This window comes from Atractosteus spatula, chromosome 4, assembly GCF_055471065.1.
Source record: "Atractosteus spatula isolate fAtrSpa1 chromosome 4, fAtrSpa1.hap1, whole genome shotgun sequence".
Lineage (NCBI taxonomy): Eukaryota > Metazoa > Chordata > Actinopteri > Semionotiformes > Lepisosteidae > Atractosteus > Atractosteus spatula.
Genome location: NC_142709.1, coordinates 47,462,811 through 47,481,344, shown reverse-complemented (window position 1 = coordinate 47,481,344; position 18,534 = coordinate 47,462,811). Strand labels below are relative to the sequence as shown.

Below are 18,534 nucleotides of genomic sequence, written 5' to 3'. Positions count from 1 at the left end.
TTTTTTAGAACATCAGGAGGGATGATCACTGGCCCATCTCTGTTTCCCCAGTGCAAGTCAGCTGAATGCTGCTTATTTAAGGCACTAACCAAGAGATCAGGACACTTTGCTGTCATGTAACCCCAGAATTTGCAAAGACTTGCAAGTACTCCTGGACGTCCCCATTCTCTTTATCATTCGATTCCTTTCTACAGAATATCCACACCTTGGAATGGATCACCAATATCAACTTTGCTTTTCAATTTGCCATTTGTATTAAGATAAAATCAAGCAATTTCCTAACCAATTCATCCAATTCAGGGTTGCTGGGGAGCCAGAGGCTGTCCCAGCCAGCAATGGGCACAAGGCAGGACACATCCTGGATGGCACAACAGTATCGCCTCAGCGCATAATGACACAAAAACAGACAAGCACACACTCACACAAGGCCAGATAATCTACTGGTATGCATTTGGACTGTGGGAGGACACCAGAGCACCTGGAGGAAACCCACACAAAGTTCACACGAATGGCATCCAAGGGATGGAATTGAACCCGGGTCCCCACAGCTGCAAGGTGTTAACTTAAAACCTGCAGTTAGATTTTCAATATAACAGATGTAGATACTGTATTATCTCTATGAACAGTGATTTTTGTAACTTTGTACAACAAACACAGTAAACTTAAATACCGTGCTACTGTTATAGCTGAATAAAAGCAATAGTTTGTACATACTGTTTATGCATGGTTGTTGTAGAATAACCGTTGCATACAAAAGACAGCAATGTAGCATTTTAAGTCTGGGACTAGGACGCTATTATGGGAATAGTATATTATTATGAGGAATAGCTATTTTGGAGGGCAATCAAATTACTCATTACAAAACAGCATCAAGTGTCAATGTTTGGCCACAGTTTTGCGGCAGTGTCGGTCTCTTGACAGGGCAAATACGAGAGGTTTACTTCACGACAGGAGGCTGCTATTTACGGCAGGCTTGACGTGGACTGCAACTGCAATGGCGGAGGCTGGCGAGGCTGTGCTCCAGGGCGGCTGGTAAGAGAGCAGCGATAGGTGGCTGGGGGGTCCTTTTTTGCGGGGAAACATGGCCCTGAGAACGGGGGGTGGAACTGTCTCTCTCACGGAGAGGGGATTGTGCTTGTCGGGGTGCCCGTGCAATGGAGCGGGGTGTCACACATTCCAGTTCCCTTCTTGGGCGCAGTGGAGAGAAAGACTTTCGGGGAGCTGCGTACGGACATCTCCCGAAACCATCCAGGGGGGCTGAAAGATTAAGCCTCCCGTCGCGGCTGTAGCCGAAACTCTCTTTTCTGCTTGCGGCCGGGGCCATCGTAGCCGCAGGTCTGTGGGGCTATCCGGTCGCGGAGTCTGGTTTTCGGACCATTTCGGATCGAGAGCATCTTCGTGAGATCCGTAAGGCGCATCGCCATAATTATAACAACAGCCAGGACAGCCATATATTAGACTACAGCGCACATGTGGACACCCGCTGACTCTTCACCCCCTCATTATTGTCTCGAAACGAGTGGAAAGCGTACAGCCTTGTGACCGCGGCGTTGGGTGTCTAAACTCGCAAGCTCATCGTGAGCTGCTGGCGAGCTGAAATACTTTTTTCAACAACAAATCTGACACTTATGGACCTATCATCGGTTTAGCGGGTGTCCCGTTTTTCCTGGTACCCCGTTATTTCTCTGGGACGGTCTTCATTTGTCTCTCCCTGCTCTCCGGTGTCACTTCCCCTTTCCGAGAGAGAGCGGAGTGCGATTCTTTCTTGTTTCTTCTAGCCTGCTTGAATGCTCGTTGTATTATCATTATCCAATTAGATTATAAACAGATCTACTTCTTTCTGTCACCGTAATCTCCTATGATCATGTAACAGTCCAGTGTCCCGGAGAGAGGCAGCGGGTGGGTTCTCACGAATGATCTGTGGGAATCGACCTCGAAGCTCCCGAGAAAAAAAAAAGTCCCCCCCCCCCCGGCTGACCTCAATCACAGGACGTTTCCCTGCGGTGCTGACACGACTCTTTGCGCGACAAAAACATGTCTCTTTTCTGTGCAGTTTAGCCGTTATCGATAACGCTGTGCCGTGTTGCGGGTCACACTTTTCACTTCCTGCTTTAATTTAAAAAAAAATGAACTATTTGCGTCACTCCGCAAATGTCTCCACCGGGATGGGAAAGTACAGATGTTCACTTCCACCCCAGGCTGTAAGCTTGTTTAAGTCTAAAAGGTGGTGTTAGTAAAGCAGAGGGCGTGGATTGCTCTAATGTGGTGACCTGATACTGTCGTGAAAGGCAGTGTGAGTGTGGTGCGGGTTTTGTTTGTGGCTGGGGGATTATTATGGGAATGGAAATATTTGACTGCGATAAAACTAGTGTGGACAAAGCACTGTAAGGAGTGGGACATCGTTAATATTTGAATCGAGATTATTTAACCTCGTGTGACAGAAGTAACAAGCAGATTGTATTCCGACTCTAGAGTCTATTCATGTTGATGATGGTAAACCTGTTGGCTACAGCGCTGTGTTTTTCTGGTATTGGCCCAAAAGGGCAGTGACGCAGACTTACACGGACACGGCATAGGAGCTGAATCTCTTTAGTCGGCGACAGGAAAGATAATAATAATAATAATAATTGCTTACACTTATATAGTGCTTTTCTGGACACTACACTCAAAGCGCTTTACAGGTAATGGGGACTCCCCTCCACCACCACCACTGTGCAGCCCCACCTGGATGATGCAACGGCAGCCATAGTGCGCCAGAACGCTCACCACACATCAGCTATCAGTGGGGAGGAGAGCTGAGTAATGAAGCCAATTCATAGATGGGGATTATTAGGAGGCCATGATTGGTAAGGGCCAATGGGGAATTTTGGCCAGGACGCCAGGGTTACACCCCTACTCTTATGGAGAAACACCCTGGGATTTTTAATGACCACAGAAAGTCAGGACCTCGGTTTTACATCTCATCCGAAGGACGGCGCCTGTTTACAATATAGTGTCCCCTTCCCTATACTGGGGCATTAGGACCCACATGGACCGCAGGTTGAGCGCCCCCTGCTGGCCCCACTAACACCACTTCCAGCAGCAACTTTAGTTTTTCCCAGGAGGTCTCCCATCCAGGTACTGACCACGCTCACACCTACTGAGCTTCAGTGGGTTGCCAGTTGTGAGTTGCAGGGTGATATGGCTGCTGGCAACACAAGATGCGACATGAGTCTATAAAATCCGGAATGGGATGAACATCCCAGAGGACTGCTTCAGGGCCAGATTTCCTCCTGAAGACATCGGCACTGACGCTGGTGTCGAATTGTTTTTCAAGCCGTAACGCTTCCAGGTCACGCGAGGGTGTGCTGCGATGTGAGATGTGCTGTCATGGGGCTGCGGGGGTGCATTCCTGAGGTGCCTAGATGGTGATAAGAAGCATGACATTCTTCCGAACCACGTGCACCCGGCGAGGAGCTCCCTGACAACAGGATGTGCGCTTGAGCAAGGAACGTCCTGATCTCTTTAATGAAAGCTGCGGAAGCCATCTTTCCAAACGTGTGTCGGAGCTCAGGTTTGCATTGCAAAAGATCCAAACCTGCTCGACGTATTGCGTGGCCTCTGTCACAGTTAAAAGCGCACGAGAGTTCTCAAAGGGTTTTGTTTTGTTTTGTTTTCCGGTAGCTGCGGTGTCTTCAGCATCCTGAAGGGAGCTTATTGATGCCGTGGGGGAAGCTGGTTAATGAACAGCTATAGAATAATCTATATAGAGAGCCCCTCTCTGCCAGGCGGCTGTGCACTGTTATTCCAGCCGGAACCACTGAGCCTCTGAATGAAGGGGACTGGTGGAACCAGGCGGCGACAGGGCTGTGGGTGGCTGTGATCCGTGGCCTGCACATCTTCCCCCCCGTTTCAAAGCGGTGCGATTCTGCGAAGTAACGCTAACCCCAGCGACCTCACAACTCCGAAAAAGGGCTCTGGCTGCTCCCGTGTGCGTCCGACATGTTTCTTGAGCAGCCCTAAAATAATAAGCGGAACCCTTCACAAAATGTTTTCCGCTGCTCGCATTCGGCCGTGATGAGATGGTGATTTGCTGCCTTTTTGAGCCCCCCAGCACTGCTGTATGATGATGAATCTACATTAGCTATTTATGAAAGTCTGATTTATTCGGTATCAAGCATGTGGTGTGCTTTTATTGAGTGTTCACATAGTACTTAACAAGGAAGGAGGATCCAAGATCAAACTTCTGAATGGGACCTGTAACTGAAGGAATTACTGGTGCATGTCTCTTCCTGGGGGTAAAAGAGGCTGGTATCTTGGTTTGGAAGGCTGCATTGCGCAGACTGATTTTTGTGAACTGGCAGTGTGGCATTACAGAGATATTTAGAAGTCAGTCCATTTTCATACTGCTTCTTCCATTCCAGGGTCGCGGGGGCAGCTAGAGCCTATTCCAGCAGGCAGCGGGCACAAGGCAGGGTACCACCTGGACGAGACACCAGTCCATTGCAGGGTACACCCAGACACGCACACACACCAGGGTCAGTTTCCCCCCCCCAAAAAATGTTTAACCTACCAGTGTGTCTTTGGACTGTGGGATGAAGCCAGAGCAACCAGAGGAAACCCATGCTAACACATGGAGAACATGCAAACTCCACACAGATAGCACCTCAGTGTGGAATTGAACCCGGGGCTGTAGGGCTACAAGGCAGCAATGCTAACCACTGCATCACCATTGCTCAACCCTTTCACCTGAAATGTTCTGAATTGCGATTCTGTCGAGTTTGTATTTGTTTCACTCCGATTTCTCCTTTAATTTAGCAATTTCTTGAACAGGTTTTGTTCAAACTGTGACTGCAGACAGATGGACAGGAAGTGTATCAGAGTGAAATATAAGGACCTGGAGAGTCAAGTCCTGCAGTGCTAAGGTAGTAGGTTTTCTCTCTCTGGACAGGGAGACCAAGAGGAGCTGGACTCCATGTTTTTCAATGCGTGAAAAAATTGCTCGGGTTAGAAATAATTTACCTGGGGGTCTGTGCATGGATTTAGCTTTGCAGCTTTCAGGCTGACCCAGTTAGGTAATCAGCTGCCATGGAAATTCAAAGGCGCCTCCAATCCTAAAATGACGTACTAGATCGTTTTTAAAAAACCAGGTATGTAACAAAAAAAATCCTGATGCTGTGATGGATGGAAGAGAGAAAAACCTTCTGCCTCTCCAGACCATGACAGTCAGCAGCTTTTGATTTCAGAGTAAGCTTGAGGTGGCAGTGGGTAAACCACAGCTGAGCAGCTCGCTTTAGAAGCAAAGAACAAAGGTGTATGAAATCCTGGTACACGTGATGTTTGGCACAGTTTTGCCCGTAATTAGTACCACCAGATCTGTAAATGAGACTGTGACAATTCATGTTTTTTCTCTGCACCGGTGCGTGAGGTTCTCCTGTTTCTTCTCTGGCAGGGCTGATCAATTTAATACAGTATTAGTTGTGGATAAACCTCAGGAACGTTCATTTTGAAATGCTCCTGGAGAGCACTGTCCCCAGCGACTGAGGGCTCCTGAATGTGGGGGCCCTACCGAGGAGTACCAGCTGCCCTGGTCTCTGCGGTGGGTGGGCTACAGAGGTGCCCGTCGATGCCCGTCTTGGGTGTGCCCTGGGATCTCTCAAGCCCCGTGGCGCTGGCAGGCGTTTGGGGGCTGGCGGGCCTCTTCGGTGTCTACAGTGGCGGTCACCTCGCGGCCACTACTCTCCGGCCACTCATACTGGGCCAGCTGCACGTCAGATTGTCCTGATAGTGACGCCGGAACGTTTTGATGAGCCCTGAAACACTGAGATAGCCACGCAGAAATCTTGGCTGTTAACATTAAGCTCGAAATATTGAAGTCCATTTCTTGTTTCTGTTTGATGTGTATATATATACACTGAGTAATAGCCTGGGAAGGAAGAAACGCAGGGTTGTGAATCTTGAGAAGATGGCGAGGTCTCACTAGGATTCCAGAGTTCTGTAGTAGGAATAAGTGGGACAGTTGTTTTCCCCCCGTGTTTGTAGTGATCATAGCAGAAGACTTGAAAACTGCAAGATTATCACTGTTTTAGAGGGCTGAAAATGAAAATGCATAAAGTGCTTCCTGCATGACCACACTCAGCTTAGTCCTGTTCCCTCCCAGAGAGAAGGCTTTGCAGAGCAGAGCGGTGTAAATCCCTGAGAACGCTAGTCCATCAGGGATGGGCAGCTCTTTGACCTGAGCTGCAAGTTTTCTGGCTTTTTAATTTGCAACGAAAGCATAAGAACATGTGATTGGACTTATCCAAATAATCAGTTCGATTCAGTAATTTCGTCTGGAACTGGAATGAAAACTACATGTCCCTGTGACCCACGAAGGAGGTGGACTTGCCCGTCTCTGAATCCTGGATAGGATTCAGTTCATTCCAGTTCAGTTTATGTGTCAGATGCACAAGTGCAACGAAACGCTTATTTGCATGGATGCTCCCATACAACGACATTAAGGAATCACACACAAGAACAGCAGCTACAACAACAACGACGAGTTAAATAAATACAACTTTAAAAAGCTAGTCAGCACCCGCAGTGTGAGAAGAGAAAAAAACACATCAGTGTGAGTAGTAATGTAGGTGTAGTAATGTAGATGAGTTTACTCAGTGGCAGGGGTAGAGGTCAGTAATTTGACAGCATATGGGAAGAAACTGTCTCTCAATCTGGAGGTTCGTGCCTTTATGCTCCTGTATCGCTTACCAGAGGGAAGGGGAGAGAAAAGTGAGAAACCAGGATGATTGTTGTCCTTAGCGATACTGCCAGCCTTCCTGAGACAGCGAGTTGTAAAAATATTCACAGTAGAGGGGAGCAGTACTCCAGTGATGAACTGGGCTGATCTGATTACCCCCATACTTGTGTAGAGTCTGAGATTAGTTATTAAGCGCAGTTTTCTCAGCAGGACGGGCAGTGCTGATATGGGCGTCCTCTTGGCTCACTTCCTGTTGTGAGCTGGCGGCCCGGGTCTGTCTGTTCAAAGTATGAAGGTGCTGCAGGAGAGGCCGGAGACGACGGGGACTTCGACCTCCTTCCTCCTCTCCGGGAGCTGGGATTTTGCACTTTGTCTAGTATCTGTTCCTCCCAACTGTGGGGCAATACCTTGTGTCAAAAATATCACTGCCAAGTGGTCAGCCATGACGCCACCCATATTGTTTCTTCTTTTTTGTAAGAAACAGGCCTGTTTACAACATGTTGAAGTGGCTGTCAAAAGTATTCACCCCCTTTGGACCTTTTTACTTTTTAATTGTGTTTTAATATAGAATCATAATTTAACGGAGAGCTTTTGCCATTGACTGATAGAAAACGTGAAGTGTCAGAGTTTGAAAAGAAATTCTAAAAAATTTGGCTCTCTAACCCTATCCCAGATTTACTTTGAAAGTCCTCTTGTCTTCATGATGTAGTTTTTGTTAGGAGCTGTACTAATCAACTTGTGGGACCTCCCAGAGAAGGGGATATTGATCATGAGCTCACGTGAAACACCCTAATTGCACACAGGTGTACTCCATTCTACAAATGATGTGACTTCCAAAGACATTTGTTTGCGCCAGAGCCATTTTAGGTGTGTCATAGTAAAAGGGGGTGAGTACTTATGCAATCAGTTATTTTCTGTTTTCATTCTGAGTGTGTTGTGTTGATCGAGAGCAATAAATCCCAGTTAAATACATTGTGATTCTATATTGTAACACAGTCAAATTTAAAAGTCCAAGGGGGATGAATACTTTTGATAGCCACTGTATTTATTCTGGCAGAATGAAGGTGTGAGTCGGGCGCGTTTTCTTTCCGCACATAATTGGCAGTTTCAAGACGACCGGATTGTGTTAAATGTGGGACTGGAATGAGGCCTTCTGTATCTGTTCCTGTTCAGTTTCATGTTGTTGTTACCGGAGCTGACAGGAATTGGGGAATGCCTGTTGTCAATGGGATTGAGGATCAAAAATTTTTAAAAAGAGAAGTTCAAAAGGCATTTGGAATTGAAAAACTAGGAGTGGGCCTCAGGCTTCAGGGATACACCAGGCACGAAAGCTGGTGGTGAGGACCGGCTCCATGATGACCCTGTGTTTCCCTCTCTGCCCTCTCTCAGGGACCGGGAGCTGGCGGAGGCTCTGGACTCTGGCGGCTGTGACCTGGAGACAGTGAGGAACATCATCCAGGGCCGAGAGCTTCCCACCACACAGAGGGCCAAGATCTGGAAGGTGAGCAGTGGGCTGACTGGAGAGGGCGCAAAACCAGACAGCAAAACTATTTATACCAGCACTGGCTAAATATGCTTCTTGTGCGCCGGACTGCTCTTTACAATGGGGTAGGTGAGAGATGGTAAATACACCAACAGCAGCCAACTCAATAGCCAATCAAAATCCATCATGTTGGTGAGTGCAGGGCGGCTACCCAGAATCCTCTGCTTCCTGAGGGATTCATCTCTTGCATTGACTTTATACAGACAACATGTGGGCCTAGTCTGAAGAACACACTAGATGTTATTGATGGTTAAGTAATTTTGTAGGCCTACGTCTGCTTTTCTACTTTTTTTTTAAATGTGACCATTAAAAAAGCTCCTGGACATCTGCCAGGGTCTGCCATCAGCACGGCACAAAGCCATCCGACTGGCCCATCTCATTATAATAATAGGGGATTGGAATCAGTAATAAAATAGGAGCCTGTTTTTAGACATTTTATCGTAGTTGAAATGTAATCATTGTGGCACAACATTAAGGGGAAACAGCTCAATGTATGTTCTTCCCTGAGCATTTTCAGGCTACCTTGAGCAGCACCCGCACCCAAATTTATCCATTTAGTGGTTCTATTATCCTCCTAGGTGTGAGGTGTGAGCAAGAGCGATCCTTTGTATTTTTCAATATCGAATGACGTTCATTCATTGCAGCTTGTGAATGAATGGCAGGGAACCACAGGCGTTCTATACCAGAATTCTCTTCTATAGCTCATGCAGGCAAAGCTATGTTTGTTGACTTTACGGATGCACTTACCCTAATCCACCCGATTGTTTAGATTACACTAATAACTTAAAGTGGGGGTATTAATTTTGACCTGCTAAGAGAGTAACAAGTTCCTAGAGTAACTTGGTAATTAGGACCTTAGATAGGAGGGCTATGTGTATCAGGTTGAATATGAGTTCACATTTGAGTCTTTGGGCCCCAGTGCGTCTATGTATATGTCATCTATTAATAAAGCATGTTTTAAAATTTTGAACTGCCAGGGGAAATAATGAAAATGCCCTGTCCTTGTATTTTCTTTGGCTGTCCTGTTTGGCTCTGGGTTGCGCTTTCTATAGCTGCAAGGTTGTGCTTGAAAATGCTTTCGTTTTGCCAAGTCCTGTCTCCAGTCAGCTGACAGGACTGAAGAGTGTGGTGTTGCTCTGTGTTTTCTATATGTCTGCGATCCTGCAGTCATATCTCGTTTCTCTTGGGGAGAGCAAAGCCTACCTTTGTTGCATGGACTACGAAGACCGAGCAGTAACTCTGCAGTTGTGCATCCCTCTTTCTGCTGTTCCTCATAGCAGGCAGCGGACCTCACAGAGAGAAATTCTCAGCCCGTGGCTCTGTTTACAGAAGCAGGCAGCTCCCTGTGTGCAGTCTCTATTAGAGTCCTGTTTCCACAGACCTGCAGTTCCTGTCTCGGCATTCCCAGAAAGCGAAAGACTAACACACAGCGATGGGATGGTTTATAGTTTCAGATCATCCGTTATTAGTCACCCGGGCTCTGACTTACTGTACGTTGTGCTACACTGGATCTGGAATCTGAAGCTCTGGTTTGTCAAAGGTGTGATTTTAAAACTCAAGCCCAGGAGCCCCAACCTGTTTTCACTATGGGAATTCTGGGACTGGAAGTGGAAAATCTCAGGTCAGGGGCACATGGAGGGTGAGACCCTTGTGCAGGTGGCTAAATCACATCCTTAAGGAGCAGGGTGATTCTGCAGGCTGTGTAAATTTGAAATACAGTATATACCATGGGAATGCAATATATTTACATAACAGGAGGTTGAATTATTAAGCAAGCGATATTTTTTTTTAATTAAAATGTTTGGAAGGGAAATGTGTAGCAAGGGAAGTAGAAACTGTTCCTTTTATGCAAATAGCTGTATAAAATTGGACTGAGCAAATGACTCAGTGGTCTGGCTGCAGGGCAGCTCAGCAGCAAGGTTAGTATTAGGAAATCTGCCTTTCGCTGTGAACTCCTGGGATGTAAGTCCTTTTGAAATGCGAGATCAACTCATGCTGTGATTTTGTTGCCAGTTGTTTTTGCTTAAACTGGATTAAACAGCCATTTTCACTGCCATCTGAAACTGTGCAGTAATGTGTGGAATTACAAATAAACTGCGTGTGGATCAGTCCCGATTAGAGTACTTTTTCCTTATTCATCTTCTAAATAATCATCATCAGAAATCAGTAAATCAATCCAGTTATCAGTGACTTATCGTGGTTTACTTTGTCAGGAGAAATAGTACCTCTTTTGTATATGAATTTGAAGTAATCGCAGTATTTCAGTTCCCAGCACCCCCAGACCCATTGTTTGATTCTGAGGTTATTCTGTCTGTGGTTCACACTCTCTTCTTTGTGCCTGGTCAGATCGCACTGAATGTGGCGGGGAAGGGAGACAGCCTGGCCTCATGGGATGGCTCACTAGACCTGCCCGAGCAGACTCTCATTCACAACAGGTGCCAGCAGCTGATTGGTGAGTCATCTCTTCGTCAGGCTGGGTGCTCATCGGGGCCCTGGGATGAGCAGTGCTGTATCTCGCCCTTGGAGACTGTTACTGTGCGGTAAAGTTATAAAAGCACTTAACTGTTCAGTTAAGAACAGCTCAATCCTGGAACTGTACAGTTCAGCGCAGAGTTTTCAGATGTTCCATATACAAACTAACTTTAACAACATGAAACATACATAAACCAAGCACCTAACTTTGGTGTTTTATCTTAGCCTCATTTTATATACCCCTGGGACCCACATTAAGCTCTGCCAACAATCGGTGACGAAAATATGCAAAACCTCAGAAAGTCTGAAAGGGCGTGAATACTTTTTTCAAGGAACTGTATAGAACGGGGTACCCAGTTCATCCACCCACTGCAGTGCAGGTCTCTCCTGGGTACTGAGCTGTGGGTTCTGCGCCAGCAGCCTCACGACCACAGCAGAGCAGGTAGAAGGGCGAGAGATAACTTCATCTGAGTTAAGGCAGAAATTTAGGGAGGCCAGGCTGCAACCTCAGACTGCAGTTCGCCAGAACACAAAGTTTGTTTTTGAAAGCAGAATTATATTCTATCCTGTTTAACGCCGCATGTACAAATGTTCTTTTTCATGGTATACCCTGATGATGGCCAGTGTATCTGGTCATTTGTCTTGACCAAACAAGTAAGCATGAAATCTCGTTGGATACATGCGCTTGGATCTACGGGAGCTTTTTGACTGAGAGAGGGGAGTGCCCTATGTAGATAGATAGATACTTTATTGATCCTGTGAGGGAAATCGCAGTGCAATAGCAGCTTAACACAGACAACACAGCCACAGTGTAATGAATGATACAATAATAATAATACAATACATACAATACAATCACTACAGTGAGGGGTGCACTAAAAAAAGATACTCACAGTCCAGAATACACAAAGAACAAACTAGAACAGAACAGTACGCAGAAAAATCGTATTGCACATATGAATATAAATATAGATGTAAATATAGATATATATATATAAATGTATTGCACGGGTCCCTGGCATATATTGCACAAAAAACGGTTGTAAACGGGAAAAGAAAAAGAACAGATATAGCCGTTTACTGTTCAGTCCAGAAACAGGTCACTGTCAATGTTGCCTCTGCCCAGACGCAAGGTGGATGCGTTGTACAGTCTTATGGCAGAAGGCAAGAATGACCTCCTGTAGCGCTCCCTGTCGCACCATGGATGAATCAGTCTATTGCCGAACGTGCTCTTCATTTCTACAAGCCTGTCATAGAGGGGATGGGAGACGTTGTCCATGATGGCCTCTAGTTTGGACACCATTCTCCTCTCAGCCACTACCTCCAAGGGGTCCAGGTCAGACCCAATGACAGAGCTTGCTCTCCTGATGAGCTTGTTCAGCCTTTTAGAATCCACTGCTCAAATCCCAAGGCCCCAGCATACCGCTGCGTAGAAAATGGCGCTCGCTACCACCGACTGATAGAACATGTGTAGCATCTTACTACACACATTGAAGGACCTGAGCCTCCTCAAGAAGTAAAGTCGGCTCTGTCCCTTCTTATAGATGGCCTCGATGTTCTTAGACCATTCCAGTCTATCGTCGATATGCACTCCCAGGTACGAGTCCACCATGTCCACGCCACTCCCATGGATGTAGACAGGAGTTGGTTTGACCTTTTTCCTCCTGAAATCTACCACCAGGTCCTTTGTCTTTGTTACATTCAGTTCCAAGTGGTTCTCCCCACACCACTCCACAAAGCTGCTGACCAGTCCTCTGTACTCCTCCTCCTGCCCACCCTTGATACATCCCACAATTGCAGAGTCATCTGAGAACTTCTGCAGGTGGCATGACTTTGAGTTGTACTTAAAGTCCGAAGTATAGAGGGTGAAGAGGAATGGAGAAAGAACCGTCCCGTGAGGAGCCCCTGTGTTACTCACTACCTGTTCAGATACACAGTTCTGAAGTCTCACAGACTGTGGTCTGCCTGTCAGGTAGTCAGTGATCCACGAGATCATGGAGGCATCGACTTGCATCTCCTCCAGCTTCCTCCTTAGAAGTAAGGGTTGGATGGTATTGAAGGCACTGGAGAAGTCGAAAAACATGATCCTTACGGTGTTGCCAGCCTTATCCAGGTGTGAGTAGGCCCTTTGCAGCATGTAGTTGATCGCATCCTCCACACCAACACTGGGCTGGTAGGCGAACTATAGGGTGTCCAGTGATGAGCTAACCAGGGGTCTCAGGTGGGATAAGACCAGCCTCTCCAGTGTCCAGTGTCCAGTGTCTTCATGATGTGAGAAGTCAGTGCAACTAATCTGTAGTCATTGAGGACAGAGGGGCGCCCTTTCTTTGGTACCAGGACCAGGCATGATGTCTTCCAGAGCACAGGGACTCTCTCCAAGCACAGGCTCAGGTTGAACAGTCGCTGGAGCGCTCTGCTCAGCTGATCAGCACAGGCCCTCAGAACTCTGGGACAGACGTTGCCTGGTCCTGTGGCCTTACCCTGGTGCAGCCTCTTCAGCTCCTTCTTCACCTGGTCAGCCGTGATGGTCAGCCTGGCCTAGGGGATGGTGCTCATAGCGCTGTCAGTGCTGCAGGTGTTAATGGCGGAGGTGTTGAAAAATGGCAGCTGTGGGGGATGGGGGGGTGAGTAGCTGTTGGGGGTTGTAGCTGTAGGCGGCCATGATTGTGGGGGGATGGAGGAGGTGTTGGGCAGTCGCAGCTGTGAAGGGTTAGGGAGCGTGTGGCTGTGGGGGGATGGGTGTTGAGCCACAGAGGGCCCTGAATCAAACCTGTTAAAAAACTGGTTCAACTCGTTGGCCATATCCAGGTTCCTCCAGGTTCCCCTCTCTCTCATGCTGCTCCATACATCTCTCACCCTATTCCTTTGCAGCTTGTCCTCTACCTTCCTCCTGTAGGCGTCCTTGCTCTCTCTTAACTTCTGCTTTAGTTCCCTCTGTACACGCTTGACCTCTTCCTTATCCCCCCTCCTAAAGGCTCTCTTCTTGTCATTCAGAGGAGCCTTCAGGTCGCTGGTGATCTAGGGTTTGTTATTGGAAAAGCAGTGTATTTCTTTGGTGGGGATGGTGTTGTCTACGCAGAAGTTAATGTAGTCAGTGACACAGTCCACCATGCTGTCTATGTCGTCCCCATGTGGTTCGCACAGCACATCCCAGTCGGTAGCCTCCAAAGCACCACGTAGATCCTCCATAGGATACATATGTACATGTATCCGCTCTGTTCTTTCGGGATGTGTACAGTACAAAAGACAACGCTTTCACTTAATGTGCACAGTACAGACCAGCACAATAAATAATAATAACTGACTGTTAGTCTGTGCTCAGTGGAGGGTTCTGTGCAGTCAGGAAATCTGCTCCGTCTCTGCTTTCAACAGTACAAAGACAACACTTTCACCCAACGTGCACAGTACAGACCAGAACAATTAAATAATAATCGGGAAATCTGCGCCGTCTCTGCTTTGCTCAGTGTGACGGCGGTGATGGAGAAAGATGTTGGCGGGGGAGTGAGAGGAGAGGCATTGAGCCCTGATGCGCCGATACCAGGGCCTCTGTGGCAGCAGGCCAGACCGCTGTCATTTGACATTGCCAGCCCAACGCCAGGGGAGTGTAGATCACAAGACCAAAAAGTGCAATTCTGTGCATAAGAGACTTAAAAGCAGATCAGGGCTTGATGAAAATGAGCCTCTATGTCCCAGAGAGGCGGCAGCACTGCACCAGCAACCAGAAACTGTTACGACCTTGTCTAGGGTTTGACCAAAAGCCACAACATCAAAAGAACACCTGAGAGATCGGATTCCCCTGGGAAAACAGATCCATTTTATTATCATCGCAGATCCAGGGAACCAGAGGTCGACGTTTGTATTCAAATCGGGAGGGGGATGAAAAAAAAAAGAAAAACCCCAAGCAAAGCTAACTTAATATAAAAAAAAGCAAACTAAATAGACTAGAACCGGGGAAAAAAAGTGGTCATGCCTAAACAATAAAGCAGTACCACAAAACAAGTCTTCCACATTCTACACCTATCTACACTAACTAACCAAACCAAAACCAAAATAAAAAGAAACATACAACACGTCTTTCCCCATCCCAAAAACCACTCACCCCTCAACTATCTCCGTTCCCCTATATCCGATCTCTCAGGGCCCCCCTATGTCGTCTTCCCCTTTTAAATGCCTCCCACCTCATCTACCTAATTAATTGGCAACACCTGGGAAAAGAGGAGAAAGCAATTAGAAAAAAAAAAGAATAACACTCCAACCAAGGACCGTAGCAGCCACACAGTCTTTGAAGCTGGCAATCCCATGAGCCAGCAGTGCGAGAAAACCGGTCAGGGTCACTGGCTTGGCGGACAGTGGCCGTGCAGCGCCAGGGTGGTACGTGTGACACAAGGTGCTGCCTGTTTCGGGTAGAACCACAGAGCCCTTTCCAGCACGCTTGACTTTCTGCGTTTTTCCTGCATCTTCTGGTGAAGAATGAGCACCTGTGGCAGAGTGAGCTCCTCTCTCCCGTGAAGGCCAGAGAGACGTACTCAACAATTCAATTCAATTTATTTTCATATAGCGCTTTTCACAACAAGGTTGCCCCAAGGCGCTTAACAATGCAAGTGACCATACATGTTGTGCATACAGAACAGAAAAGACCAGAAGACAACGGAGGAGAGGAACCAAAAACTCCTCAGTAAGGAGAAAAAACACCTCTAGGGGTCCAAGGTCAACTGGCCGCCCAACCCCTTTGGGCATGCTAACATTATATCATTTAAAAGAAGGAAATAAATGAATGGGGGTATTAATCCATCCATCCATCATGTCTTCTGTATGTCAGTACTCCATGCAGATCTCTGTAAACCAGCAAAATCCTCCTAAACGATAGCTATATCCATGATGTCCCTCTTGGATCCATGGCGGCGATGCAGCATCCAACAACAACAAGAGGCCAAGCATTCTAGTTCTCATTCACCGGTCCCAGCCCTCCGTTAATTCTTTTGTACCTATACACCCCCTCTCACACAAGGCCGGGTCGGGGATGTTTTATTTATTTGATATGGCTCGGGGGATCTTTGCACAAGCACCTCTGCTGAGGCAGGTGCTTTGTAAAATCGTGGAAGCTTCCTGGATTGATTGTGTAAGGGGAGTTGAGAATACAACAAAAAGACTTTGGCACGAGACAGAAACCACCACCTTCCAACTGCTGTCAGAACTTAACTAAGCCCCGCCACACTCCTGACAAGTACAGTTCAGCATGGGGGAAAAGCAAGTTTCACACATTAGACTCCAGCTCTCTTTCCATCGCTCTCTCTCTCTCACATCTCTTGCTTGTCTTTCTCCCCCTGACCTTGCACTCACTGATATCGTGTTCTCAGAGAATAAAGGAAGCTATTTGTTACCGATTCTATGTATCGCACCAGGAAGAGCAGAGGGAATTCTGGGTATCTGCCATACCTCAGAACTGGCATGTTATCAGATTTCCTTAAAACGCCTGCCGTTGCCATTCTGAGATGAGGTGCCTGTGTGGGCTTGTCCAGAAACAGCACTGCTTTCTCCGCAAGTGAATTGGCAATAAGAGGAGTGCTTCCTACAGTCGTGTTTGAGTGTGTTTGGTTATCTTGGGGGGGCTGTAAAGGTGGTGGAATCTATCGTGAAGAGTGCAGGGAGACTAGAAAAAACAGGCTGTTTCTCCTAGTGGAGGAGAGATTAGTTCTAAGACAGCGAGTGTGGACTATGAGTTTGCATAAGTATTTTTAATATGTTCTCTTTCTGAGGGGACTGCGGTTGAATCACCTTTCAATACAGTAGAAAATCGTGAGGGCTTTTTTTTTTTTTAAAAAGAAGTGCATTTGACTTTATCCAAGCAGCGTGTGAAGTGATTAGCCCTTCTGGCACTCGCTGTCCGCTCAGAAGTAGGGAGCTCGTGATGAAGGAGACAAGCCTGCTCTTGCTGTGGATGTGTAAGACCTGGCAGAGAAAGGTCACACTCTTCTGAGAAATGACAGACGCGGACAGAGCAGAGCAGAGCAGTGTGCAGAGGAGAGGGAGTGTGTGTTCAGGGTTCACAGAGCACCAAGCGGGACAGCAGAGCCACAGGAGGACTCGCAGTCCTCAGAGCATTACCTCCCACAACACAGCTCCTGAGCACATCTGTGTTCATAGGAGTTTTACACAATTTGTCTTTTTATCCTGAGTACTGTACTAGAATAAATAGGGTAATTAACCATCACAAACAAGCAAAACTCTTCTTTCTTTGACAATTCAGTGTTATGTTAGAGCATAAATGAGTAATACTTGATTATCTACACCTCAGAAACAAATTAGCACATTTTACATGCAACATAATAGGACTTTTGTATTTGGTTCATATGTTTTCACTTTCAGAAAAGTTTTTAAGATACAAATTTCATTTGGAAATGCCGGGTGGTGCGGACTTTATTTTTCTTAAAGCTTGCACGTAAATTGTTTTGTTTTTTTATGCTCGGTGTTTTCTGTGGGACTAAGATGCAGTATCTCTTCTTAAGAGAAGGAGCCATGAATAATCGATGCATATTCCATTGTTAGATTTTATTATTATAAAAAGTGCATTTGAATATCAAATTAGAGTTTGGTGCAATCACATCATTCGGAATCTGGGCTTTGATTCGTCATGATGTGGCCTTGTTCTTATTTTAATGATAGTTTTTTTCAATTATTTGAGAAATCTTCTCGGTTTGAGAGAGTGCTCCTTGATACAGTACATAAGAATAGAAAATAAGAATTATGGTTTAGAGAACCGATGAGAACATTTTCCACTAGGGTCTGCCGACCACACTTTTTCGAGAGTGGAAAATCTGCCCTTTTGGTGTGGCAAGGTAAAAACCTTATGTTTTAAATGTTTACAGGGTCCTCATAAATTAAGCCCTGTGACACATTTCACTGTGTTGATCTCTTACACTGGGGAGAGAAACCCCCCCCTCTAACCGCCTGCTGTGTGTCCAGACCCACTGTCCATGTCGGAGGAGGAGAGGTCATCCGCGCTGGCGGACACCGAGTCGGTCATCACCTTCTACTGCAAGTCCAGGAACATCACCTTCACCGCGGATCTCAGCTGGCCGGACCTCCTCCGGCCCCTGCTGACCCTGCGGCTGCCCCGCAGCGACCTGTACAACTGCTTCTACGCCATCATGAATAAGTACATCCCCAGGTAACCCTCTCCTGCCCTCCGCGTTCTGCGGTGGGATCAGTTCCTGTTTAAAGAGCACTCCTTTATTAAATATTAACGCTAACTAAGTATTAAGATACCCAGCATCTTGTTTGCTTAACTGAGTTCTTTACTGCCATTACTAATTTATTTGGCTGATGCTTTGATCCAACATGATGGGTGTTTGCACCCATTTATACAGCTGGGAGTTATACTGGAACAGTTGGCGTGAAGCACCTGGGTCAAGGTACTGTACAACTGTACCAACTGTGTCAGCTGTACTGTTTCCCCTGGGACTTGGTCGCTGTCCACACTAATGCCATGGTTTGCAGTTCAGATTTTAGGAACTAAGAGAACTGGGCTGTGCTTCACTGATCTGTGTACATAAGAGGAGAGGTGCTATTTATAGAGTGAGGGCTTTTTTTAATATTCGACAAATAATATGGCATGGGGGCTCAGTGGTTAGCGTCGGTGCCTTGCAGTGCTGGAGGCCTTGGTTCAATTCCTGGGGTGTATCTGCGTGGAGTTAGTATGTTTTGCCTGTTTTGGAATGGGTTTCCTCTGGGTGCTAAGGTGACCTCCCCCAGTCCTAAGATATACTGGTAGGTTCATTGGTTTCTGGGAGCACAGCTCTTGGTG

General features: G+C 46.7%; 1 protein-coding gene across 2 annotated transcripts in view; it reads left to right on the top strand.

Moving 5' to 3' along the window:
• Positions 1-927: 927 nt before the first annotated feature.
• tbc1d23 (TBC1 domain family, member 23) overlaps positions 928-18,534 on the top strand; it is a 35,262-nt gene continuing 17,655 nt past the window's right edge. The window contains exons 1-4 of one of the 2 annotated variants that reach the window (XM_088912829.1): positions 928-1,032; positions 8,105-8,216; positions 10,605-10,710; positions 17,694-17,898. In XM_088912829.1, the coding sequence (XP_088768955.1) occupies positions 995-1,032; positions 8,105-8,216; positions 10,605-10,710; positions 17,694-17,898 (461 nt within the window). In that variant the 5' untranslated portion in view covers positions 928-994. The remainder of the gene's footprint in view (positions 1,033-8,104; positions 8,217-10,604; positions 10,711-17,693; positions 17,899-18,534) is intronic. The other variant, XM_088912830.1, reaches the window with a different exon arrangement.